Raw genomic sequence first — 26,996 nt, 5'->3', positions numbered from 1 at the left:
CTTGATTATTAACAACATTCACTCCAGCCTTCTGGATGGAAAACAGGTACACACATCCTTCCGTTGAAGTGATGAGCATGCTTAACGTTCCTGATTTCCCTAGTGGTTGTCTGTTCAGGATATCGAGTCCTCTATGGGTCTTACTCTGAGAACCAAGCTGTCATAGAACTCAGGTAGTGTGGCTCAGGCTGGCCTTGAACTTGTGGCAATCCTACCTTAGCTTCTCAAGTGACGAGATAACAGTGACCTACTTTATTCCTTTATTTGCCTCCCAGCTTTCCACATTGGCTTTGGCCATTCATCCTCAATCTACCATTGCCCAAGGCCACCAGCAGCCTTCATCTCAGTAAATACAATAGCCAATTTTCTGTCACTTTCTTAGATGACATTCCTTGGTATTGAGGACAACTGTTAATCACCCTGTAAATGTGCCTTTTATTCACTCTATGTTGACTTGGAGATTTACTGCTGATAACTTCACCCTTTCTAGTTCCTTCTGAACCTTGGCTGGCTGGTTCAACTCAGCTGTTCAGGCTCAAATGCCTCTCCAAGCTGACTGATTCAACCTGGCTTCTCTCAGCTTCTCACTGAATTGTTCTCCTTGGCCTCAAACCAAGTCTGGGAATTTGTTCTAATCTTCTAGTTCCTTATTCTCTGGCTTCAACTGCTTCTGCTGACCTGCACTGAACTACATGAACTAACTCAACTCTTCACTGCACTGATGCCAAACTGATTCTCTCTGCATTGCTCTTAAACAGGTTCTCTTTCCTGTGCTGTTCTCATGAGAGTTGGGTGTATCCTATCATTCTGTCAAATCTTTTTCTGATTCGTCACTTTGTCTGCTCCTCAATTAGACATCACTTTCAAAAATTGATGTCTTTCTTCTACAACTACTTTTACCCACATTGTTTGGGATTAAAAGTGTGTACTAGGGGCTATATTTCAGCCAGAAGGATTAAAGGTGTCTCTGAATTCCAGCCAGATCACACAGACCTAGGTCTTTGGATGTGATCCCATGCCAGAGAAGCCTGTTGCTGGATTAAAAATCCTCTACATCACCCATTTTGAAACATTGCTTTTATTTGGCAACTGGGTCAGGAACTGCCAGGTAAGGCCTCCTCCTGGCTGCTCTCAGGAATCTCTTGTTTCCTCGTACCTGTACTAGTTAGCGTGGTCAATAGAGTGAGTCCCAAGACATCCAGGATTACAGAGACACTCTGTCTTGAAAAAACAAAAGGAATAATACCTAATATCCTAATCTACCCCTACCCCAGCCAGGCTCAAGCCAAGGACGTCTCTCCCCTGCCTACACTTGTTCCTTGATGGTCTCCTCCCATCCTGTACATGTACTGTGAGTGTCTGACTCCCAGTTGAGCTCTCATCAGTCTCAGATGTGTGTGGTCATGTCCTGCTTGGATCCCCATGTGGTTGTCACCACAGACCACCACTAACCATCTCCTCTCACCGGAACCAACATCTTGTTAAAAGGCGTCTCCCTTCATTTCCCTTCATTTAGTTAAGAGACCCAAGAACTAGAACTGGGAGATCCCTGATCTTTGTCACATGCTCACTCCCCGCTAACCCAGCAAGCAAGTCCTTCAGTCCTACTTTTGAAACTTGATCTTGAATCTGATTATATCACCTTGAATCCACTCCCCACCACCATTCCCCACCCCCACCCCCAGAATAGTCCTCCCTCAGCAGTCAGAGGGAATTTCCAGAAATTAAGTTGTGTTCTGCACCCACTCAGTGAGTGTCATTTATCAGCTCTGGTGGTTTTGGTTCAGATAACTTAATTTTTTCTGTTCTCTTCCAAGAGGAAAAAAGTTTGCATGTTCTAAAGTGTGTGTGTGTGTGTGTGTGTGTGTGTGTGTGTGTGTGTGTGTGTGTGTTGTTTATACAGAGTCTCTCTGTGTAGCCCTGGCTGTTCTGGAGCTCCCTATACAGACCAGACAGGCCCCCGACTCACAAAGATACAGATGTTTCTGCTCCCAAATATGGGGTTCAGAGGGGTATACCGGACAAATATAATTATTTATATATATAAAACTCTTGGGGTTGGGGATTTAGCTCAGTGGTAGAGCGCTTGCCTAGCAAGCGCAAGGCCCTGGGTTCAGTCCCCAGCTCCGAAAAAAAGAAAAGAAAAGAAAAGAAAAAAAAAAAACTCTTGTGTGTTTTTTCTAAATATTCTATTACTATCATATTTTATAACTCCAATACATGTTCTAAATTAGTATTGTGCACATTTGTTTCTTCTTACATAGCTTCATGTTTTTGTTACAATCTTAAATTATTTTTAATTATGTATGTGTGTAGGTGTCCATGAAGATCAGAGACAGAGTCCCCTGATCTGGAGTTATAGTTGATTAGTTGCTAGGTAAATTCAGGTTCTCTGCAAGAGCAGTGAGTGCTCTTAACCCCTGAACCATCTTTCTAGCTCCTTGTTGTAATTTTTGTTGTTGTTTTGTTGTTGTTTTGTTTTTCAAGATAGGGTCTTACTATGTAGCTCTGCCTGTCCTAGAACTCAATATGTAGACCAGCCTGGCACTGAACTCAGAGATCCACCTGCCTCTGCTTCTCAAGTACCAGAATTAAATGCCTGTACCACTATGCCTGACTCCTTTGTTGTAATTTTCATGTGATTTTATTGCCCCTCTTTTATAGTAGGTATGTTTAAGGAAACTGTTTTTATTATTATCCTTCATTTTTCCTTAGATTTACTCACTGAGTTTTCTGTGTGAGTGTTTTGACTGAGTGTGTGTATGTGTACCGCATGCATGCTGAGTGTCTCCATTGATCAGAAGAGGGTATCAGAGTTATGGATGGATATGAACCACCACATGAATGCTGAGAATTGAACCCAGGTTCAGTGGAGAAGCAGTGACTGCTCTTGGCCACTGCTATTCCTCCAACCCCTATGTGGTCTTTTTAAAGGACCCCTTAGAGAAACATTTTTCTGCTTTTCTAGTGGTTCACTGTCAGATGATCTTATCTGTGTTTTTGTAATGTCAGGATAGTATTTATCATAGATAATTTTAAAGGATTTATTCATTTGTATGACTGTAAGCACATACCGGTCAACCTCGTGTATGCCTATTGCCTACAGAGGCTACAAGAGAGATTGGATCCCCTGGAACTGGAGTTACGGATGGGAATGAGCTACCAGGTGTTGCTGGGAACTGAACTTAGGTTCTCTGGAAGAGCAGCCTGTGCTCTAACTACAGCCCTTTCATTCTTATTTTTAAAAGATATATTTTATTTTCAAAAGTTATATATTTTATTTTCATTTTTTTCTCCTGTCTACCTCTCAAGGTTTGATTTATTTTAGTTTTAAGTGTGTGTGTGTACATGTGTGTACATGTGTGTACATGTGTGTACATGTGTGTACATGTGTGTACATACATGTATGTCTGTGTTTGGGTACTTACAGAGGGCAAAGTCATTGGATTCTTAGAGCAGAAGTCACAGGCCGTGTTGCTTGACATGGGAACTGGGAACCAAACTTTAGCCATCTCTCTTTCCAGCACTCTTAACTTCGTAATTATTTACCTGGGAAATATACCTCTCTAGCCCTCACATACCTATGGGTTTTTTGTTTGTTTGTTTTGGGTTTTTTGGTTTGTTTTTTTTTTTTTTTTTTTTTGAGAAGTTGCTTTACACTTTTTTACATTTACTGTTGTTTTGCAGGGACAGTGGGGCTGTGTGTGCACACACATATGGCAGTGGCAAGACTAGAGTTAGGAGTTGGTTCTCTTCCTCCACAGTGTGGCTCTGTGGATTGGGCTCAAGGTGTCAGGCTTCGTGCAAGTACCCTTACCTTCCAAATCATTTCTCCAGCCCTGATTTTGTTTTTTGAGACAGGATCTCATGTAACCCAGGCTGGCCTCCAACTTGCACGTATCACATGACCTCGGACTTGTAATTGTCCTGCTTTGCTTCTGTTTTAGTGTATGGGTAATTTCAGTTTGCTAGTATTTGAAGATTTTTGTGTAGTGTTCCATAAATGAGGGAAATCTACACTCGGGTGGGTGTTTTGGTTCACATTTGTTCACTGTGTGTCTGTGTGTGTGTGCACGCACATATATACTTACCACAGGAGCGGAACAACTTGTAGCAGTTGCTTCCCTCCTTCCACCATGTAGATTCTGAGAATCAAATCAGGTGGCAGGGAGCACCGTCACCCGAAAGCTGCAAGCTTTCTTTCTTTCTTTTTTTTTTTTTGAGACAGTTTTTTATAGAAATGTTAGTCAGGCAGGGTTGTCTCCTCAATTGAGGAAATGGAGTGAATGTTGTTAATAATCAAGTGACTTTTGGCATCTCTAGGACCAGGCCTCACCCAAAACCCCCAGAATGTTTATCCCAGACTCTCCTTCCTAGACCTTTACCTTTAGCTTTGTTTCTCAGTCAACAGAACCTATCCTTAGGGGAGATTTCATGTGTACCTTATAGCCTGGTGACCTCTATGCTACCGCCATAGGAGACCAAACCAGATCCTAGGCTTAAGCTCTAGAACCTATGTTCGTGGCAGAGGTCACATGCAGTTTGCAAAAGAGTTTTGATGCAATCGTGCCTTAACCTTTACTGTGCACATGGGATTGAGGAACTTGTTACCAAGAAGCCTTTTTCCAGAATGTACTGTACTTAAATATGGTTACAATAAACTGCCGGGTTTGAACCAGCACTCCTTAAGTCATGCTGCTCCTCACTCGGACCAGCTCACTTCCCTGCTGACCTTGACGCTTGTCGAATCCTGTGAGCCATTTTCCCAGTCCCAGACTGGGTATTTGTTTTGTTGTTGTTCATTTGTTTGTTTAAATTTGTTTAATTAAAAAAGTTATGTACATGGGTGTTGTGCCTGCATGGATTATGCATACCTGGTACCCATGGGAGCCAAAAGACGGTCTCCGATCTCCTGGAATTGGAGATGCATAGTGTTACCTGCCCTGGGCATGCTGGGAGTTAAACTCAGGTACTGTGGAAGGAGCAGCCAGGTCTCCTGACCTGTGCCATCTCCAGCCTGCTCTTTGTTAGTTTTGTTGTTTTTAAATAAGATTTACTTTTACTCGTGTGTCTGTGTGTATACCCCATGGTTGTGTGCCTGTGGAGGCCAGCGAGGGTGTTAGATTCTTTGGAGCTGGAGATCAGGTGGTCGTGAGGCACCTGACGAGGGGCAGGGAATCGATCTTGGGTCCTCTGCAGGGGCAACTGCTGCCCCACCTGGCCAGCCCAGTCAAAGTTTGCTGCTGACGGAAGACCTGGCTTTGGCGCTGGGCATCAAACCCAGAGCTTTGTGCATGTTGCACTCATGTTCCCCTGACCCACGTACCCTCAGCCCCCATCTCCTAAACCCTTTCCCAGCCCAGCGCCAAAGCCTGGCTGCTTTAGTTGCAGCCTCGTGGCTTCTCTGAGGGATGTCCCCCCTCACCCTCCCCGGGGCAGGTTGGTTCTGGAAACAGATCTTTTGTCTGTGTATGTCATGGTTGGACAGGCGGTCGGCCTGGTGAGTCACTACTCTCGTTATCTTTTTCCTCCATGCTACAATCTGCTGCCTTTAGCCTTTTAGCGTTTTCTTTCTAAGCAGCTAGAATTTCTTAGTTTCAATCCAACAGTGAAGTTTTTCTTGGCTAGTTTGAATATGATCACATCAGCTGCGTTTTAACAGTTTTTGACTCTAGGTTTCTCGTTTTGTTTAAAATACTACAGTGGAGGTGATTAGGGCAAGATGCTCACATTCTACCCTTAAAAAAAAAAAAAAAAAGAATGTTCTTTGTTGTGGTCCTATCTCATAGAGAAAGAAAAATGGCTTACTCTTGCATTTGGCAGACGGCCTGCCCTCTCTGAGTCAGGAGAGCCAAGCCAAGGCTGAAGAAATGAAGGATTCCGAGGATTTGAGGGTTTAGAATGACACAGCCAGTCTGGGGGCTTCACAGGCTGAAGTCACTGTATTTTCCCTGGCCAATCAGCTAACCCCAGCCACCAAACCAGGGAGTGTGATTCTTGGTTTGAGGAAAGCCTTGTCCCCTCTCTTCTCTCTGTCCTTCTTTCCCCTCCCCTCTCTCCTTACCTGCCCCCTTCCTTTTCTTCATTTCTCTAAAACCCCAGGAAATTAACTGTAAGGACATGGGCCCCCAGCCCCTCACATGTCAGGAAATTCCAAAGATAAGCTTCCTAAGTAATGTGAGCTTGGCTGTATATCTTCATGGCGTACGTTCAGTACCCCGGCAGGAGTGCCTCGAGGCTGCCAGGAGACAAGTGGTTTCTTTTTTTTAAACTATAAGCAATATCTTGAATTCACACCCAGATGTATGCTCCAAGTACTTGAACTTGAATTCAGATTTTTACATTTGAGTTGCACTTTTTTAAATCTTTATAAAACCAAACACCTCGCCACTGTCCGCGGTTTTAGCTTTTCATCAGATGGTTTTAGCATCAAATAGATTTCTCCTTTCCCTGGGGCGTCCTGGTCAGACGTTAGGACCTGAGGAAACTTCATACACGGCCCCTGTGCCATCACTGACTCTGTCATCCCCACTCTGGGTCTGACTGGACAGGACCCTTAGCTATCATCCGTTTGCCAGTTCAAGTTAATTCTTTAGCCTTGCTACTGTGTCCCTGTCGTTGTGAGAAGGTCCCAGTCAACATGGGTGCCAGGCTGTATGTCTAAAACATGGATTTGTTTAAGAACTGCAGAGGAGTGCTGGAGAGATGGCTCAGTGGTTAAGAGCTCTTGCTTTCTTAGAGAATCTTAGTTCAGTTCCCAATTCCTGTGTCTGGGACTCACAATCACCTATAACTCTAGCTCCAGGAGATTCAGTGAGCTCTCTGCAGGCACCTGCACAAACATGTGTTTGTCTGCGTGTGCGTGTGCGTGTGCGTGTGCATGTGTGTATCATGTATGTGCTTGGTGCCCATGGAAATCAGAAAAGGGCATTGGATCTCCTGGAATTGGAGTGGAGTTATAGATGTTGTGAACCACCATGTGGGTACTGGGAATCAAACCTAAGTCCTCTGTAAGAGGACCACTCTCTTGACCATTGAGCCTTCCTTCTAGCCCCAGAAAAATCTTTTAAAAAGAATGTCAAGCTAGGCTTGTTGGTGCGTGCCTGTAATCCCAGCACTTGGGTGGGAGAAGCTGGTGGATCTCTGAGTCTGCACAATGAATTTCAGGACGGCCAGGGCTATATAGAGAGACCCTGTCCAAAAAAAAAAAAAAAAAAAAAAAAGACGAAAGGACAGTGGTGGCGCATGGGAGGTGGAACAGGTGGATCTCTGTGAGTTCTAGGCCAGCCAGGGCTACACAGAGACCTGCCTCAAAAAAAAAAAAAAAAAAAGCCAAAAAGCAACTAAATGAATGTCAGAGAAGATTGAATTGGCTAGTCTGAGGTTCAGAGCAAAATTGCCTTGAAAGCTCTGGAAAGCTTGGGTTAACAGACATTTATTTCACCAGGAGCAACACTGGAAATCAGAGAGACCTTAGTTGCTGTTCTGTATTCTAAGAGCCATTATTGGGTCTTATTTTTCACTGGAGGGTGAGAACCATTGGGCCTTGGATTCTGTGTATAGTCTTCATGCTTTTGACTCCAGCAATTTCAGAGTTTTAGGTCTTATTCGGCGTCTTTAATCAGATAGGTTTTTTCCTGCAGATGAGAGATTCTGGTGATCATTTTTCCTAGCGCTGTTTGTTGAATAGGTAAGCTAGCGTTTCCAATTTGTGTTTGACGCATTGGTCCAATTAGGTGGCTGTAACTGTGTTTATTTCTGAGTCCCCACTCTGCTCCATAAATTTATACATTTACATGTCAGAGTGTTTTTTGTTCGTTTTGATTTTGGGGTTTTTGGTATGACCTCCCTATGCAGCCCTGCTCACTATATAGACAAGGCTAGTCTCAAACTCACAGAGATCTGCTTGCCTCTGCCTCACAGTGCTCGATTAAAGGTATGGGCCACCATATCAGGCTAAAAGCAACTTTCCATATATTTATTCATTCATAGCCAGGCACAGTGGCGTACACCATTAGTCCCTGAACTCAGGACGATTGCCGTGAGTTCAAATCAGCCTGCATTATAGAGCGAGACTCTGCTTCCAAAATCAATCAGCCAATTAATTAACTAATTAATAAATGCTCATTTACTTATTCAGCCAACTGTTTGCTGTGCTTAGTGTAAGACGTGGGGATTTATTAATGAGCAAGGCTGACAGACCCCGCCCTCGTAGAGCACGCACTGCTTACGTGTGGCTTGGCCGCTGACCTTAGTGTTCGTGCTCTGAGGAAAGGTGCTGTGGGAATCCAGCCTGCGGGGGAAGGGCAGCCTTGAGAGGGGGAGGTCAGATGCTCTGCACAGAAGGAGGTGGCAGACAGTGGTCAATCAGAAAGTAGGTGTAGACATTGAGCTTTCTTTGTGCCGGAGGAACTAAAGGACAGAGTGGGGTAGGGGTATCCGAGGATAAAGAGGAGGCCTTGAGGTCTAATGGAACCAGTTCTAGAGGAGCTCTGGAGATGAGAGGAATGGTGGTAAGCATTTGACAGCTTCGAAGGAAGCAGTCATCAGATCGGCATCTGCCAGGGTTCCCCTTGGTGGCTCAGTGGGTGTTGTGGTCACTGCCATGATGTAATTATAGTGAGGACAGAAGATGTGGTCAGTTCCTAGGAGGCTGGGGAGGCAGAAGGCCACTTGGTTGGTTAGGTGTAGGTGGGCCGGAAGGGGCCGTGCATGCCTTGCAGCTCCAGCATCTGGCTGGCCTTCCAGATGGCAGCTCTGAGAGGACTTTCATTTGAGGCATGTTAATTTTGAGGTTCTTGCCCATTGTCTTCATTCAATTAGCATTTATTTACAAGAATATGGAAACGCCATTAGTAAACCCCCACACACTATTTGGACGTTGGTCATGATTTTCTTTCTTTTTCTTTTTTAATGTCTTTTTGAGACAATTTCATGATGTTTTCCAGGCTGGCCTCAAACTCAAGTTCCCTTGCCTCAACCTCCTGATTGGGATTAGTCTCTCATGAGGGGAAATGTGCAAAAGAAAGGGGGCTAGGAAAGAAAAGGGGGAAATTAGAGGATGAAATTCACCAGAGGAGCTGGGGGTCAGGGTGGGGTACATGCTGGAGATGTCGCCCCTACTTGCCTAACATCCATGAGGACCTGGATTTAATCCTTAGCACCCCATAAGCAGGCATGATCTATACACCAGTAATCCCAGCCTTTAGGACGTAGAGGCAGACGAATGGTTTGGATTTTGTAGTGCACTTATTTGTGGGTGTGCACGGCGAGGCATGCTCTGGTACCACGATGCACGAGCGGAGGACGGCTTGCGAGGGATGCACGAGTGGAGGACGGCTCACGAGGGTTGGGTCTCTTCTGCCATGCAGATCCAGGAGATTGGACTCAGGTCCTCATTCTTGGTGGCAGGCACCTTTGTCTGCAGAGCCATCTCGTGGACTCTGGGTTCTGATGTTTTGTTTGTTGATATTTTATTATGCTTTGTTGTTCGTTTTGAAACAGAATCTACTGGCTGGACTGGTCTGAAATTTATTGCACCCAAAGTAGGCCACAGACCGTTGACAGTTCTCCTACCTCAGAGTGTTGGGATTAGAAACATGAATCATCATACCCAGCTTTTATTTGTTTTGTTTTGTTTGTTTTGTTGTTGTTTTGTTTTATTGTATTGTACCTTTGTGGGGTTTTTTTTGAGACAGGACCTCATTATGTGGCTCTGGCTGGCTTGGAATTCACTCTGTAGACCAGGCTGGCCTAGAATTCACATAGATCTGCCTGCCTGTGACTCCTAGACACTGGCTTTAAAGACTTGTTCCAGAGTGCCTATCCATTACATTGACCAGGCTGACCTAGAGCCTGATGTTATACCCTCCTGCTTTAGCCTCCCAAGTGTAGCATTGCAGACGCGTACCACCATGCCCGCCTCCTAACTGCTTTTTAAAAGAAAATTCCTATTCCTAAAAGATAGTCTTTCCAAACGCTGTTTAGACTAACAAAGCCTTTTATGCGTCAGGATTCAAATGCAAACCATGCCTTATATGTTAACATCATGCTCTCACAAATACGGAAAAAAATCACCACAGAGTTGAGGTATATCTTGAAAGTTCAGGGTGTCCAGCAGTGTCTATTTGGATGGTGGCTAATCCCATCCCAACAAACCCCACGATACTCCAAATGACTTGTGTCGCATGCACTGTAAGAAAGAGAGCTTGCACCAAGAAGTGTGCAAATGTCTTTAGTCGTTAGGGCTCTGAGCTGCGAACTGCACCTTCACCCTGTCATCTACCCTTATAGTATTGAATAGGGAAATAACCTGGACTGACAGAGTTCAGAGTCCGTCTAGCACAGCATGTTATCATCCCAGAGAAATGGTTAATATGTATGACTGGACTGGATTCAGTATGCTAGCGCTCTAAGACTTGGTCCCTTAGTAGAAGCAGAAGAGGCTAACGGAATGATAGCCCCTCCTTTGCAGATGGGTTTCTGCTGCAAGTCAGGCGTTTGCCCTGACTTACAGCTCTGCAGCCCTGTTCTGAAGGCTTTGGCTCGGCCCCCCTTGCATTCTGACCTCTGCTGTGTTCAGAACCAGCCTAAACTGATTCAAGTTCTCTTTTTGTTTCTTTCCACTCTCCTCAACCCAGAAAGTCCTATGAGTTCGAGGACTTACTGCAGTCTTCCTCTGAGAACAGCAGGGTGGACTGGTATGCACAGACCAAATTGGGACTCACACGCACTTTATCAGAGGAGAACGTCTATGAAGACATTCTAGGTAAGAGGTCAGGAAATCCAGAAGTAGAGGTGTTGCTCCTAGAGTTGGCAGAAAGGCAGGAGAGAGACCGGGCTGCTGAAGAAGGAAATAATAAACATGAAGGCACTGCTTGCTTTCTGTAACCCATCTCAGGGAAAGACACCAAAAAATGGTTGCGTATCTCTTGTATAACATATAGTCTCTTCCGCAGATGGTATACAGCTTTTAATATGTTAAATTCACTCATCATTACACTTTAACTGTTATAAATACATATGCTCAGGATCACTAATAAAAACTATAATATAACCTTAAAAAACAAAAGCAGAGGGCTGGAGAGATGGCTCAGCGGTTAAGAGCACCCGACTGCTCTTCCAGAGGTTATGAGTTCAATTCCCAGCAACCACATGGTGGCTCACAACCACCTGTAAAGAGATCCGATGCCCTCTTCTGGTGTATCTGAAGACAGCTACAGTGTGTACTTATATATAATAAATAAATAAATCTTTAAAAAAAAAAAAAAACAAAAGCAGAAAGGAGCCAGTGAGAGGGAGAAGGCCCACAGAGAGGGTAGATGCTCACAGACGACACTCGTGGTGTTATCAGTATCAGAAATGCCTCATGAGAGGAGGAAGCCCAGGACTGTGGGAGGGCTTAGCAGAGCCATTTCAGTCCGGGTTCCCACCCCTGAAATAGCAAAGGTAGTTTGGGAGAATGGTCTCTTTTCCCCAGGGTGTCTCTGTTCTCAGCCGGGCTTCTTACAGTCCCCAGGAAGGTCGTTACCAGCTCCCTGGGACCCATGGCTTTCCTCTGTAAAACCAGAGCCTTGGGGCCTTCAGTTCCCAGCAAATGTCCTCAGTCACTCCAGCCAGACCACCTTTTGTCCCATGTCCACTTTTAGAGCCAGAAGTACCATTTGGAGATTGCCTTGGGCCTGGGCTGTCCAGGATCCAGACCTGGCAGAACAGTTAGCCTGGAAACTGAGAGTGGAGTTTACTTGATGCAGCTACAAGTGGGAAGATGGGACGTTATCTCCTCAGTGAGAATCAGGATCTGCTGCCACAAGGAAGGGATGGCCAGCAAAACTACACACATCCCACAAGCACTCCCAGGAGGAGGCCAAGATGGTGGCTTAGTGCCCAGGGCTGGAGAGACGACACAGCAGTTGAGAGCACTGGCCGCTATTCAGAGGACCCAGGTTCAGCTTCCAGTGCTTAAAATCATCTGTAAGCCCAATGCCAACGTCCTCTTTTGACCTTCTCAGGTATCAGCCATGCCCATAGTGCACAGATAATATGTTCAAGCAAAGCACCATTCACATAAAATAAAAATAAATCTTTTAAAAAGGGAGAAGAGGTAAAGCTCTAACATCCTGACCCATTTTGTCATTGTCACAGATCCGCCAATGAAGGAAAATCCTTATGAGGATGTGGAGTCACATGGCCGCTGCCTGGGCAAGAAGTGTGTCTTGACTTTCCCTGGATCTCCCACCTCCTCCATCCCGGACACGTCCACCAAGGTACTAGCTTGGGCACCAGTCTCCTGAAACCAGCCCTCTCCGAGGGGTCCCTAAAATAACTCTGGGTGTCTAGCTCAGGACCCTCTCCTAACTCAGTGACTGAAAAGCAGTGTGTTCAAACTGCACATCTTCTGATGACTGTCCTGAGCCATGAGTGGAGGACCACACCTGGAAGCCAGAGGCAGGAGAATTGCTGCTCAAGTACAGGGCCAGCCTGGTAGACAAAGACCGTGAGATCCTGACTATAAATAAACAGACAAGTAAGTAAATAGAGAAATGAAATAGAGATATAAGAAAGAAAGGCAAGGGCTAGAGAGATGGCTCAGTGGTTAAGAGCACTGACTGCTCTTCAGAGGTCCTGAGTTCAATTCCCAGCAACCACATGGTGGCTCACAACCATCTGTAAGGGGATCTAATGCCCCCTTCTGGTGTGTCTGAAGACAGCTACAGTGTACTCATAAGAAATAAATCTTTAAGAAAGAAAGGAAAGAAGGAAGGAAGGTAGGGAGGGAAGAAGAAAGGAAAGAAAGGAAGGAAGGAAGGGAACAAGGAAGGAAGGAAGGCAGGCAGAGTATAGCATGGTTTTGTGAGGTTTGATATCATCTGTGTACATTTTTTAGAAACATTTCTTTAGTTGCCAGGTGTAGTGATGTCTTTGTTCCCAGCCTTCAGGAGGCAGAGACAGGTGGATCTTTGTGAGTTTGAGGGCAGCCTGGTCTATGTAGTGAATTCCAGGCATCCAGAACTACACAGTGAGACCCTGTCTTTAAAAAAAAAAAAAAAAAAAACCGGGGTTGGGGATTTAGCTCAGTGGTAGAGCACTTGCCTAGCAAGCGCAAGGCCCTGGGTTCGGTCCCCAGCTCCGAAAAAAAGAATTAAAAAAAAACAAAAAAAAAAACCTTACATTTGCTCATGCATGAACAGAGTATTTCTGTGAGGGAAGCAGCTACCTCAGTGGTCTTAGGAGAATCCAGAGACTGACTTCCCTCTTACAGAAGATCCTTTTGAACTTCTTTTTTTTTTTTTTCTTTTTTCTTTTTTTCGGAGCTGGGGACCGAACCCAGGGCCTTGCGCTTGCTAGGCAAGCACTCTACCGCTGAGCTAAATCCCCAACCCCCCTTTTGAACTTCTTAAGAGATTTGTTGTTGAAGAAAGTAAATAAAGGAAGACCAAATTTTAAACTACCAGTGTCATTCGATGTCTACTGTCAGGATTGTTTCCAGCCTGAGAATTGCATCTAAATATCTGTAGTCTCCCAGGGTGGGGTCAGCATTTGCTGGAAGGTGGGGAGGATCTTCATAGGGCATGCTCTCTACACCTGGTGTCAGACAGGAACACTTCCAGCAGCCACAGACTTCTAGAAGAATTAGGGACATAACCAGTCATGCTGCCTCAGTATTTGCCTGAATCAACTAAGTGTCACATGGAGAAGAATTGTCATGAGGACTGCATGGTAACCAATAATTAGTGGCTTCTACTTGCCTTGGAAATGTGTTCCCATTGGATATGGATGTGTCTAACATTTACGAACTTCCATTCCCTCAGAAACTAGACTGAGGTAAGGAAACAAGGGTTACGAGCCCATCAGTGTCAGAATGCACACAAAGCCCTGGTTCAGTCCCTGGCACTAAGGAAGAAACTGGGCATAATGGCTCACACCTATAACCCTAGCTCTTGGGAGGCCAAGGCAGGAAGACCAGAAATTCAAAGATAGCTTCATCTATGTCATGAGTTCAAGGTTAGCTTGGGATATAAGTGACCCGCATCTCGAAATAAGAAAGGAAAGGAAGGAGGGAGGGAGGGTGGGAAGGAAGTGGGGTGGGGCTAGGGAGATGGCTCCGTCTATAAGGTGCTTGTCATTGCAAGCATGAGGATCGAGTTCAGCCCCCAGAACCCATGTACAGAAACCATGTAGAGATGTGTGTACTTGTAATCCCAGCGCTGGAGAGGCAGAGGTCTTATTGTCCATCTGAATAAGAGTTCTATGTCAGTGAGAGACCCTGTGTCAGGGAGGGAGGGAGGGAGGGAGGAAGGGAGGGAGGAAGGGAGGGAGACGGGCCTGGGGGTAGGGAGAAAAAGAGGGAAGGAAGAGTGGAGAGGAGGAGGAACAGAGAGACAGAGACAGAGAGAACAGTTGGGCGGTATCCTAAGGAACAACACCAGAGGTTGACCCCTGGCTCCACACTCGTGCACGCATGTGCATGTGGCCCCACACGCGTATACAGTAGAAGTGGTCATCTCCATTCTTCACCTCCCCCTGCCTAGCTCTCCACATTGTGCTCTTAGAAACTGAGTAACAGCTGAACAGCTATGTTGTGAGCAGGCAGCTCTGCCCTCATACCAGAAAACGAAGGCTGAGTAGCCCTTCCTGTCTGCGAGGCTGGGCAAACCTGGAGCCTGTGCCAGCACAGCAGCCGAACTGCAGTGGTGGTGATGCAGGTCAGGTTTCTGTCCAGAGGCGGTTGTCCTGGATAGCAGGGTGCACTGACCAGTGCCCCCGACAGGACAGGCCGTTAGGGCCTGTGCGAGTCCTCCCTGGGCCCTGTGTCTCAAGCTCATTCCTCGGCTCTCACATCTGGGTGTCTGGTCTGTGCCGCCGCTCTGAGGGACAGCTGCAGACGTTGCCGCTCCCCCATTTCTCTCATCAGCTATTCATTGAACGTCTACCACATCTGGGCTGCATCTGGGACCTTAGAAGTAGTTGAGGCAGCCCCTCTGTGTTGAACTCCCCTACCAGCCTCAGAAAGCCCTACGCCATTATTGGGATGTTCGTTTAATTAACTCCTGTCTGGTCCCAAGGGAAAGGGAGGGACCATTGGACAGTGTCTTCAGAAAAGAGCAGATGTTGCGGTCTGCGAACCCCAAACAGTGTTATATAACCATACCTACTGCACACTACAACACAAAGAATGGTAAAACTTAAAAAGAAATTGTGCATGCATGTGGGGGTGTTGGGTGCTTGTATGTCCCTGTTTGTGCACAGTTGTATTGCATTTGTGCATTGAAGGTGTGTACTGAAGGTCTGAAGTTGACACTGGGTGTCGTCTTCAGTCATTCTCCACGTTATTCGTGAGCAAGTCTTTCTGAATCTGCGGCTTCACTACTCTGGCTAGCCAGCTTACCCAGGAAATCCCACCACCGTCTCCAAGTGCTAGGCTTACAAGTGTGTTATCACATCTGTGTTCGTGTGAGCGCTGGGGCTCACCTACAGAGCAAGCATTTTACCCACGGAGCCATCTCCCCAGCCTCTGTCTGTTCGTTTATATGTTTTGAGGTGGGGGCGGGTGTCCTCACTCTGCAACCCTGACTGGCCTCAAACTGTAATTCTCCTGCACCAGCTTCCTAAGTGTTGTAATTATACAGCTGTCAAGGACTAATTTTCATGTCAGAGAAAGATGTGCTAATCAAGATGGTCCTTTTCCAATACATATATTGTGCCTGTGTCATCTCCCTCTGAGGAGGCTCAACATGCCAGGACCCATCACAGCCTCCTGCAACAACTCACAAGGCTTGACCAGGCAAGTCAGACCTCAGGCAAAAGGGTCCTTGTCTGCTTCTCTCCTTCAGGCCCTACAGGCTTTCTGTGGTGCATGGTGAATCCAGCGCCCGTGAGATTAGAGGCCATATGCCGTGGTGACACAGCTGCCGGAGGAGCCGTGGTAGGATGAGGCAGTGTGAGTGCTGACCTGTTGGTTCCCATCAACAGTAGAATCTCCAGGGACTAAGCCACTACCTAAAGACTATACATGGACTGACCCTGGACTCTGACCCCATAGGTAGCAATGAATATCCTAGTAAGAGCACCAGTGGAAGGGGAAGCCCTGGGTCCTGCTAAGACTGAACCCCCAGTGAACTAGTCTATGGGGGGAGGGCGGCAATGGGGGGAGGGTTGGGAGGGGAACACCCATAAGGAAGGGGAGGGGGGAGGGGGATGTTTGCCCGGAAACCGGGAAAGGGAATAACACTCGAAATGTATATAAGAAATACTCGGGGTTGGGGATTTAGCTCAGTGGTAGAGCGCTTGCCTAGGAAGCACAAGGCCCTGGGTTCGGTCCCCAGCTCCGAAAAATAGAACCAAAAAAAAAAAGAAAAAAAGAAATACTCAAGTTAATAAAAAAAAATAGTATTGTTTGCTAAGAGAGAATAACACTTTCCAGTGGACACTGAAACATATTTTAATTTCTGGCATATTTCATATAAATGTGTATTTCATTTGCTACAATGGTATTCAATCCTATGTTTAAAACCTTCTCGTCCATAGTACATCACTGCCTGTTAGTTGGTGCCTTAAAAAAAATCAGTGTGTTTCAGCCATGGCAGTGGAACAGTGCTTTTTCATGGGGCAAATACAACCAAATTCCTTGAGAGAACTAGTGATGGACCACGTGTACACACACCTTTAACTACTGGTTCATGAGTGAATAATGTGAGATCTGTAGAGAAAATTGTGCTCTCACTTAAATTTCTCAATAAATAAATATCGGTAGATGATAGATAAATAGATGATATATCTAGTGAGATATATAAATAGATGATAAAGAGTATGTAGAGTAATTATTGAAATAAAAATTGATGAACAAATAATGAAAAAAACAGTAGAATCTGCTGCGTGACAGCCTGGAAACCCCACCTTTAAGGTGCTCCAGTGGCTTCCCTTCAAGGCTATAGTCAGGGTTTGGCAACTACTGCCAGTTGCTGATTTCTATGAATGCAGTGGTATGAGATTATTTTTTTTTTCCGGAGCTGGGGACCCAGGGCCTTGTGCTTGCTAGGTAAGCGCTCTACCACTGAGCTAAATCCCCAACCCTTTTTAAAGATTTATTTATTTATTTAATATCAGTACGCTGTAGCTGTCAGACACACCAGAAGAGGGCATCAGATCTCATCACAGATGGTTGTGAGCCACCATGTAGTTGCCGGGAATTGAACTCAGGACCTCTGGAAGAGCAGTCAGTGCTCTTAACCGCTGAGCCATCTCTCCAGCCCATGGTATGAGATTTTTAATGAATGAAGTGTTATCTCTCTACCAGCCCTTCACACATTACATATGCTGTAGAAGGACTTAGCGTGGTTAGGAAGCTGCAGCGGAGAGGGCACGGCCCACACTGCCGTAGATACTGTCTGACTCTGAAGAAGATATTTGCTGGCTCCTGCTAGGTCTTAGACTCGCACCCTTGCTTCCAGAAGCTTCCGCACACAGACTTCCTCACTATGGTGCCATTTCCCCCCAGGACCCTCAGGACCCTTGTTGCCCCGAATAGAGACTCCTGTCAGAATTTGATTCTTTTTTCTGAGCCTCAGACTCATCCCCATATCCTGCTGCCTCCCCCTTTGTCAAACAAGAAGCTACTGAGAGCCTACTCCTTCCCCAGCTCCCTGGACCGTCAGTTGCTTGGACACTCTGGAGACTGCGGGATCCCTTCTCCCCAGCAGTGGCACCAGGATGCAGCCTGGATGCAGCCTGCACATAGCTTCCGCCAGGCTCCTTGGCATGCTATCCAGAGTTGAGTACCATATTCTGGTTGCTTCCCTTCTCAGACCTTTTCACTCGCCAAATATTCTGTAAGCAAACTGGTCCAGTGTAAATCTTGAACAGAAACAGATAGCCGCTGGTTGCCAGCAGCTATATAGATTTCGGTGTCCTGAAAGTTTCAGGACATTTTCCTGGACTTCACTGCAGGTGGAATTAGGCTGCTAAGAAAGCTGATTTCTGTGCCAAGATGATAAAGATGCCCACACTGGCCACAGCAGGTCAGCACTCCACTGTTGGAAGCTTTCTGTGCCAAGCAGTTCCTTGCTCCTTGTAGACCAATGATGAATGGGAGAACCAACCGCAGGGCAGATAGGAGTCTTTGTTCCTGGAAATTTTGAAAAAGAAAGGGCTCTGAAGTTGTAAATCTGTCCTACTTGGAACTAAGCAAGACCGGAGAATCCAGGGACAACATAGGCCTATTCTGTGAGCACTTAAGATAGGTAGACGAAGCTTTGTAAATTGATTGAGAATGAAAGGCTCATTCATTAAATGGAATCGGGATAAATTAGCATGGAGGGAAATGATTTAGATTAGCATACCATAAAATAAATTTCCAATGGATTAATGAATAAAATATGTTTCAAAAGCAAACCAAGAAAATCCAGACCAAAATAGAATCCAGTATTTATTAAACATCTAACAAGAAATAGATGCTCTTCTTTTTCTAATTTTTCCCTTCGCATATGTGTGCATATGCACGTACCACAGGCGAGCGAGTAGGGGTTGGAACAGCCTGTGTGAGTTGGTTCTCTCCTACCACGTGGGACCTATGGACCAATGTCAGGTCCTCAGGCATGGCATCCCCTGCCTGCTGAGCCATCTCACCAGCCCAGCAGATAGGTTCTCTGGGTAAAGAATGAGGAAGTTAGAGGACTAGAGAGCTGGCTCACCATCACTGCTTTTGCGAGGATTGGAGTTTGGTTCCTAGTCCCCATGAGGGGACTAGGCTCACTGGCCTCTCAGTCCAGCTACAAAGGAATTGATGTCTCTGGCCTCTGCAAGCACACATGCACGTATACAACCCATACAGCAGACACACATGCACACAAATAACTGAAAAATAAGTCAAACACTGAGAGGAGCAGGAGCGAAAAATAAGATAAAAATCAGTCTTTTACCAACAAGAAGAGGGCTGGAGAGGTGGCACTGGCCGCTCTTCCATAAGTCCCCAACTATCAGGTTTGATTCCCAGCACCCACATGGTGGCTCACTACCACCTTTAACTCCAGCTAGCTGCTGGAGATCCAGTGTCCTCTTCTGGCCTTCTTGGGCACTGGGCACACATGTGGTCCACATATATACATGCAGCCAAACACCCATACACATAAAATAAAATCTATACAACATATAGGTCGGGGGGAACTCAGTGGAGAGCAGTTGCCTCTCATGCTCAAGGTTTGCCCCCACCCCAGCACCATAAAAGCAAAACAGTTCTTCTGCCAGCTGTTCCCTGTGATGAAAATATAATACGAAAGAAAACTGGCAGATGGTTATTAGTTCTATAGAGGACATGTCTTAAGATAGCCTGAAATATTAGAGGGTTCCCCAAGGAAAATAGGCATACAGCATCGCATCCAAAACACAGGAGAGAGAGAATATTGAGTGGGGAAAAGTATCAGTGTTGAAAGGAAGGAGACAGAGGTTGGGGATTTAGCTCAGTGGTAGAGCACTTGCCTAGCAAGCGCAAGGCCCTGGGTTCAGTCCCCAGCTCCGAAGGAAAAAAAAAAAAAAAAAGAAAGGAAGGAAGGAGACCAAAGACAGTGAATGCCTACCGATTGCCAGATATTTTATATCTTTTTGTTTGTTTGTTCGGTTGGTTTTTTGAGACAGGGTTTCTATCCTGGAACTCTGTAGACCAGGCTGCTTCAAACTCACAGAAATTCACCTGCCTCTGCCTCCCAACAGCTGGGACACCCAGTGATACCCTATATCTTTTTTTTCCCCTTTTTAATTTTTTTTAAAGATTTATTATGTTTACAGCATTCTGTCTGAATGTACACCTGAAGACCAGAAGAGGGTGCCAGGTATCACTATAGATGGTTGTGAGCCACCATGTGGTTGCTGGGAATTGAACTCAGGACCTGTGGAAGAGCAGACAGTGCTCTTAACCTCTGAGCCATCTCTCCAGACAGATACCCTATATCTTAAAACACATGAAAACCAACATGCCATGCCTTGCTTTCTATGCAGAGCAACATTCAACTGATGGGCCAGCAAGATGGCTCAGTGGGTAAAAGTGCTTGCTGCACAAGCGGCCATGCTGAGTTTGGTCCCATTAACCAGGTAAAGCTAGGAAGAAAGACTGAAAGCTGTTCTCCACACACGTACGGTGGCACGCACAGCATGCACTCATACACACAGTACTACATAAGCTGGTAATTTTAAGACGCTGGATGTGCCGGTAAGAGTCTACAAGCTCAGCCCTATCATGATTAGATGAAAGTCAGACAAAATGATCATCAGGAATTTCCTGAACACAGTACAGTAGCAAAAACAAGAGAGACCCTGCCTCAAAATCAAGGAGAGAAGTGACCCCTGGAAAGCTGTCCCCTGGCTTCCACGTGCACCAACAGCAAGCACTGACACACACACACAGTAAATAACCGTTAAAAATGATCCCACTCTGCAGAGACGGCTCAGCAGGTAAGAGCACTGGCTGCTCTTCCAGAGGACCCTGCTTCATTCCCAGCACCCATGTGACAATCACAGCCATCTATATCTCCATTCCCAGGGGATCCAACATCATCTTCTGGTCTCTGCTGACACCAGGAATGTGCATGGTGTACAAAATACCTATTTACATAAAAATAAAATAGATACATTTAAAAAATACAATCTGTGCCCGAAGAACCTTTATACCGTCTTCAACTTTCATCTGACGTTTGCCTGCTCTTCCACCATCAGGTTCTATCCCAATCTGTCTGCTCAACCTCTGTCGATGGGCATTTAGGTTGTTCACGGCACTTTGTGATCGCACGCCATGTCACAATGTATGATGTTCTCTGCAGAGTGTAACTTTCCATTTGCAATATAACGTTACCCACGTGCGTCAGGAAGGGGAATTCCTAGGGGTGGGACTGCTGGATTGTAGGGTATGCACATTGTCATTTTTTAACGTGTGCTCAGCTTACCCCTCCTCAAGGTTTGCTGGCTTGATTCTCAATCGTGGTGTAAGGAAGTTACTTTCCCCAAAGTCTCTCTTACAGAGTGGATTAGCAAATTGTTACTTTTTTGAGTGAAAAATGTTTCCTTGGTGGAGCTTGAATTCTCTTTTACTTTTGGAGCAAGTCCAGATTCTTCTACAGATCTGGGAATCATTATACTCCCACTTTAGGAGCATTCTTATCTTTTTTTGTTTTTTGTTTTGTTTTGTTTGTCTCTTTGAGTGGGCTTGTGCTTATCAACTTGTATTTATCAGGAAAAAAATGGATTCTCTTCTGTGTTGTGAACTATAAATTTCTTTTTTTCTTTTTTCTTTCTCTCTTTTTTTTTATTTTTTATTTTTCTCTGATACAGAGAGCCTCGTGCAGCCCAGACGAGCCTCAGACTTGCTGTGCAGCTGGGGAGGACTTTGCCATGTACATCTGGTTCCCCCTTTTCCCCCAGTGCTAGAATTACAGCCATGCTCTACCAGGCCAGGAGTAAAGTTCATTTTTATTTTGGGGGTTTCTGAAGATCAAACTTGGCACTGTGTATGTGCCACATGAGTCCTCTGAGCCACTCTCTCTACTGAGCTGTAAACTTTTGGTTTGCTTTTCGATTTGAAAGAAGCTTTGTTTCAGAAACAAAATCCTGGATTGGGGCTCTAGCTCAGCGGTAGAGTGCCTGTCCGTGTAAGGCCTTAGACTCAAACCTCAGTACTCCAAATAGAAGAAGATGCGAATGCCCAGAGGGACGACAGTTCCTACAGAGCAGGCCCCTGGCAAGCCGGTTTAGTCCTGCAATTCCCTGGACATGTAACTTTTTTTTTTTCCGGAGCTGGGGACCGAACCCAGGGCCTTGCGCTTGCTAGGCAAGCGCTCTACCACTGAGCTAAATCCCCAACCCCTTGACATGTAACTTTTATCAAGGCTCAACTGTAAAGCAGTGGTGGCAGGTGGCTTCCCACACATCTGAAAAGAGATTAAACTGGAGTTACATCCTCTGTCGCATACATTTTCCACAGTGGAATGGTAGCACAGCCTAGTTAGCATGGCAAACCACAGTACCCTGGGAACCCAGCCCAGCCTGCTCAGTTCCGTGTCTCTGCACTGACCGTACACCTCAGTCCCTTTGTATGGACTGATGCCTTCCCCTTTCTCACACAGCAGTCCTTGTCCAAGTCTGCATTTTTCCGGCAAAACTCAGAGAGAAGAAACTTCAAGCTGTTGGACACTAGGAAGCTGAGCCGGGATGGAACTGGGTCCCCGCTGAGAACTAGCCCTCCCTCCACACCTAGCAGCCCGGACGACACTTTCTTTAACCTTGGAGACCTACAGAATGGCAGGAAGAAGAAAAAGATCCCCAAGGTAATACATACTTTGGGTTTTGAGGTCCAGGATGCACCCCCCACTTCTCTGTAAAGGAAGGAGGTTGAGGAGAGAGAGTAGGAGGTCCTCTGGTTTTCCCTCATTGTGGGACAGACAGACACCAAACTAGGATATGTGGGTCATCTGTTACCACTGTAGTCTGTGCCCTTCTCCTTACCTAACCTTTTGACAAGAGTCTTTTCCTGCGACTGTGTGTGTGTGTTTGTGTGTGTGTGTGTGTGTGTGTGTGTGTGTGTGTGTGTGACATTGAACATGAGTTTCACACTTGCTAGGGAAGCACTCTACCATTTAGATACATTCTCCTCAGTGACTGACTTACAGAGAGGAGCTAGTGATCCATTTAAGAGAGCTGGTCCGGTGTTGGGGATTTAGCTCAGTGGTAGAACGCTTGCCTAGGAAGCGCAAGGCCCTGGGTTCGGTCCCCAGCTCCAAAAAAAAGAACCAAAAAAAAAAAAAAAAAGAGAAAAAGAGAGAGAGAGAGAGAGAGAGAGAGAGAGAGAGAGAGAGAGCTGGTCCAAGATAGGAAGGATAGGGTAGAGATTTAACAGTCTTAATAGTCACACACACTCATACACCACACTTTCACACAGAAATGCACACACACAATCTCTCTCTCTCTCTCTCTCTCTCTCTCTCTCTCTCTCTCTCTCTCTCTCTCTCAGCATGCATTCAGAAGAGGGCACCAGATCTTATGAGCCACCACGTGGTTGCTGGGAATTGAACTCAGGACCTCCAGAAGAACAGACAGTGCTCTTAACCACTGAGCCATCTCTCCAACCCGAGAATCCATGTTCAACTCACAGCACCCACTTGGTGGCTTATAACCATTGTAACTCCAGTTCTGGAGGATCTAATGCCTCTAGAGACACCATGCATGCATGAAGACACATTACATAAAGGTGAAACACCTATACTTACAAAGGAGAGAGAGACAGAGACAGACAGACAGACAGAGAAAGAACATGGATCATTTACAAGGGTAGCCTATGTGCTTGACCACTGACCCATCTCTTCACTTCTAGTCCACATTTTTATGCTGTTTGTTTTGCCTCAACTATGCATGGTAGATTTCCTCCTTCTCCTCCTTCCTTTACCTCAGGTTAACTTGGAGGCTGCCCTTGTGGAGAGGAAAAATGGGCCATGATTTCAGGGGCTCTGCTGAGAGGGCCTTTCAGGTGCCCGTTGAGTGGCTCCCAGAGAAACACACTAGAGTGAAGGGCAGCAGAGGACTACTAAACGTCTTGATCACCTAGAAAGTTAAAGGCAAGAGACGTTTGAAATAACCTGAAGTAACTCTCTGGACATCAGTCAGGCCCAGAGAGGCCAAAGAAATGGCCTGCTAGTACCCAGAGGGGGCCAGGAAAGTAAAGGTATAGTAAAAACAGACGGGTTGGGGATTTAGCTCAGTGGTAGAGCGCTTGCCTAGTAAGCGCAAGGCCCTGAGTTCGGTCCCCAGCTCCGGAAAAAAAAAAAAAAAAAAGTAAAAACAGACATTGAGTGCTTGGCTAGGTGTACTCGCTCATGTCTGTAGTCCACACACTTAGGAGGAGACTAAGGGAAGCATCATAAACTCAAGACCAGTCTGAGCTAAGTAGTGAGTGAGTTCTGTACCACCCCACCCCACAAAAAGGCAGAGTCAAGGTTAGGCTCAGTGGTAGAGTACAAGCCTAGTGTACTTAATAACCCTAAGTTCATTCTTTAGCTCCCCACAAAGAAAAAGATGAATGTTAAACTAATTTTGGTGTGGGAATCTAAGGCACATGTACCATGTACCCTTTTGACAAGCCCTAGTGATCTGGCACGACACGTGAGTACAGTCAGCGGCTGAGGAGAGGACAGGAAGGAGAGATACAGGAATCACCAACAGCAAGAGAGACCTTTGCCTTTGAAGCAGCTCTGTTCTCAAGGAAGTGACTGTTGTAAGCAGTGACAGCCCACAGGGTCCAGACGGTGCTATGGCAGGAAGCAGAGGCTCTGTAACAGTGGGCCTAAGCCCTGGGATGCGTCACGTTTCAGAGCACTCTGGCTACTTCCGTGCCACACATGTGCTGCTGTACAATGGGGACCCGAGAGCATGGGAGCGAGGTTCCTCCACAGAGCTCCTTTTTGCACAGTCAGGAGTAGGACTCTGAAGGCAACCGTTCTGCTGGGGCTGCTCAAACGTTCTTTGGAATGGTTCCCCCCAAAGTGGCCCTGCCTGGGAATTATTCTGTCTTTTCCTTCTCCTGTTTCGTTTTTTGGGAGTAAATACGTAAGCCACAGTGACATCACAGTGTTAAAGTATCAGAAGGAGGAACTGAGTGATACCGAGAGCCCAGGACTGCCTCAGTGTCTGGGCTGGGCAGGGGCGTTTAGACCTGGCTGGCCTCACAACAGTGGAGACAGCCTCCTTCAGTGTTTTGACAGTGTGCTTGACAAGGATAATCAGAAGAGCAATTGCCTAGCAAGCGCAAGGCCCTGGGTTCGGTCCTCAGCTCAAAAAAAAAAAAGGTAGAGAACCTTTTGGAAAAAAAAAAAAAGAATGATCAGAAGACATGAGGCAGTGGAAGTGTGTCCCCTCCCCTTTCCCTTCATCATCCTAGGAAAGAAGGGTCAACGTAGACAACCATCTGCACCAGGGTTGTAATTAACGATGGCTTTTCTTCTGGTATCTGGCAGCTGGTGTTGAGGATCAATGCCATTTATGAGGCCCGGAGAGGAAAGAAACGGGTGAAAAGGCTATCCCAGTCCACGGAGAGCAACTCAGGAAAAGGTAGACTCCTCTGGCCCACCCTGCTAGGACTGTTCTCCTCACTAGAACTGGGAGAAGACATCCTTCCTAGAGAATGCATCCTCCCTTGTTTTTCCCCAGTTTGCCAAGGAGGAAGCAATGGCTGCTTCTTGTCTGCTCTTCTCTCTGGGATAAAGGGCCAGGAGCCCGCCTCAGTGGCACATGCTCTGGCTCCCTCTGCCTTGCCTACCATCAAGTCAGCTGAGGGCTGCATGTCACCTGACCCGGCAGCGACCTTCCTGGCTACAATAGAGGGCTTTTGCCTCTTGCTATAGATAGTCTGCTCAAGGAGCCATCTTACCCTGAGTCTAATCAGTTTGCTAATGCATTTAGTTGAGCCGAATTTGACTGACATGTTTTACTTAGTTGACAAAACATCCCCCTCTCGCCTAGAAGTTTGGGGTTTGTTTCCTGCGCTGGGACTCACATCTACCTCTTCCTTCCTTGTTGTTTTGTTCCAGTGACAGATGAAAACAGTGAGTCTGACAGCGACACAGAGGAGAAGCTAAAAGGTGAGGAGAACAGGTGCCTGAGCTGACTGGGAGGTGAGGAGAACAGGTGCCTGAGCTGACTGGGAGGTGAGGAGAACAGGTGCCTGAGCTGACTGGGAGGTGAGGAGAACAGGTGCCTGAGCTGACTGGGAGGTGAGGAGAACAGGTGCCTGAGCTGACTGGGAGGTGAGGAGAGCAGGTGCATGAGCTGACTGGGAGGTGAGGAGAACAGGTGCCTGAGCTGACTGGGAGGTGAGGAGAGCAGGTGCATGAGCTGACTGGGAGGTGAGAAGAACAGGTGCCTGAGCTGACTGGGAGGTGAGGAGAGCAGGTGCATGAGCTGACTGGGAGGTGAGGAGAACAGGTGCCTGAGCTGACTGGGAGGTGGGGAGAGCAGGTGCATGAGCTGACTGGGAGGTGAGGAGAACAGGTGCCTGAGCTGACTGGGAGGTGGGGAGAGCAGGTGCCTGAGCTGACTGGGAGGTGAGGAGAACAGGTGCCTGAGCTGACTGGGAGGTGAGGAGAGCAGGTGCATGAGCTGACTGGGAGGTGAGGAGAACAGGTGCCTGAGCTGACTGGGAGGTGAGGAGAACAGGTGCCTGATCTGACTGGGAGGTGAGGAGAGCAGGTGCATGAGCTGACTGGGAGGTGAGGAGAACAGGTGCCTGAGCTGACTGGGAGGTGGGGAGAGCAGGTGCATGAGCTGACTGGGAGGTGAGGAGAACAGGTGCCTGAGCTGACTGGGAGGTGGGGAGAGCAGGTGCCTGAGCTGACCGGGAGGTGAGGAGAGCAGGTGCATGAGTTGACTGGGAGGTGAGGAGAGCAGGTGCATGAGCTGACTGGGAGGTGAGGAGAGCAGGTGCATGAGCTGACTGGGAGGTGAGGAGAACAGGTGCCTGAGCTGACTGGGAGGAGAGGAGAACAGATGTCTGAGCTGACTGGGAGGTGAGGAGAGCAGGTGCATGAGCTGACTGGGAGGAGAGGAGAACAGATGTATAAGCTGACTGGGAGGTGAGGAGAGCAGGTGCATGAGCTGACTGGGAGGTGAGGAGAACAGGTGCATGAGCTGACTGGGAGGTGAGGAGAGCAGGGTGCATGAGTTGACTGGCCAGCTGTAGACATGGCTCCTTCCTACAGCTAAGGGACAGATGGCCTGCTCAGGCTTGCTTATCAAGGCTTGATAGTGGGCCAGACCTGTGCAGAGATCAGGTATGACAGTAACGCAGCCACCTGATGATGATGTCAGGTACCCTACTTGATAATGGTTATATGAACTTTAGGCAATCTGTTAAGATCTCAGAGCCTCTGGCTCCTTTCTTGCCAGATGAAGTTGGTAAAGCAATTGGTGCCTGTGGGCCTGACATTCAGTGATCCTGGTCTAAGACTTAGTGAATTTTTTGAGACTTC

At 46.7% G+C, this 26,996-nt stretch overlaps 1 protein-coding gene across 7 annotated transcripts in view; it reads left to right on the top strand.

The window, feature by feature from the left end:
- The window catches only part of Dennd2a (DENN domain containing 2A), a 99,315-nt gene that overhangs the window by 43,585 nt on the left and 28,734 nt on the right, over positions 1-26,996 (top strand). For 5 of the 7 annotated variants that reach the window (NM_001427610.1, XM_006236354.4, XM_039109021.2 and 2 more), the window contains 5 exons: positions 10,641-10,768; positions 12,145-12,266; positions 22,107-22,307; positions 24,987-25,080; positions 25,560-25,610. In NM_001427610.1, coding sequence (NP_001414539.1) covers positions 10,641-10,768; positions 12,145-12,266; positions 22,107-22,307; positions 24,987-25,080; positions 25,560-25,610 — 596 coding nt within the window. The remainder of the gene's footprint in view (positions 1-10,640; positions 10,769-12,144; positions 12,267-22,106; positions 22,308-24,986; positions 25,081-25,559; positions 25,611-26,996) is intronic. The other 2 variants (XM_063286009.1, XM_039109022.2) reach the window with 1 other exon arrangement.

Source organism: Rattus norvegicus, chromosome 4, assembly GCF_036323735.1.
Source record: "Rattus norvegicus strain BN/NHsdMcwi chromosome 4, GRCr8, whole genome shotgun sequence".
NCBI classification, from domain to species: domain Eukaryota; kingdom Metazoa; phylum Chordata; class Mammalia; order Rodentia; family Muridae; genus Rattus; species Rattus norvegicus.
Note: the sequence above shows the minus strand (reverse complement) of the source record. Positions and strands in the feature narration are given on the sequence as shown.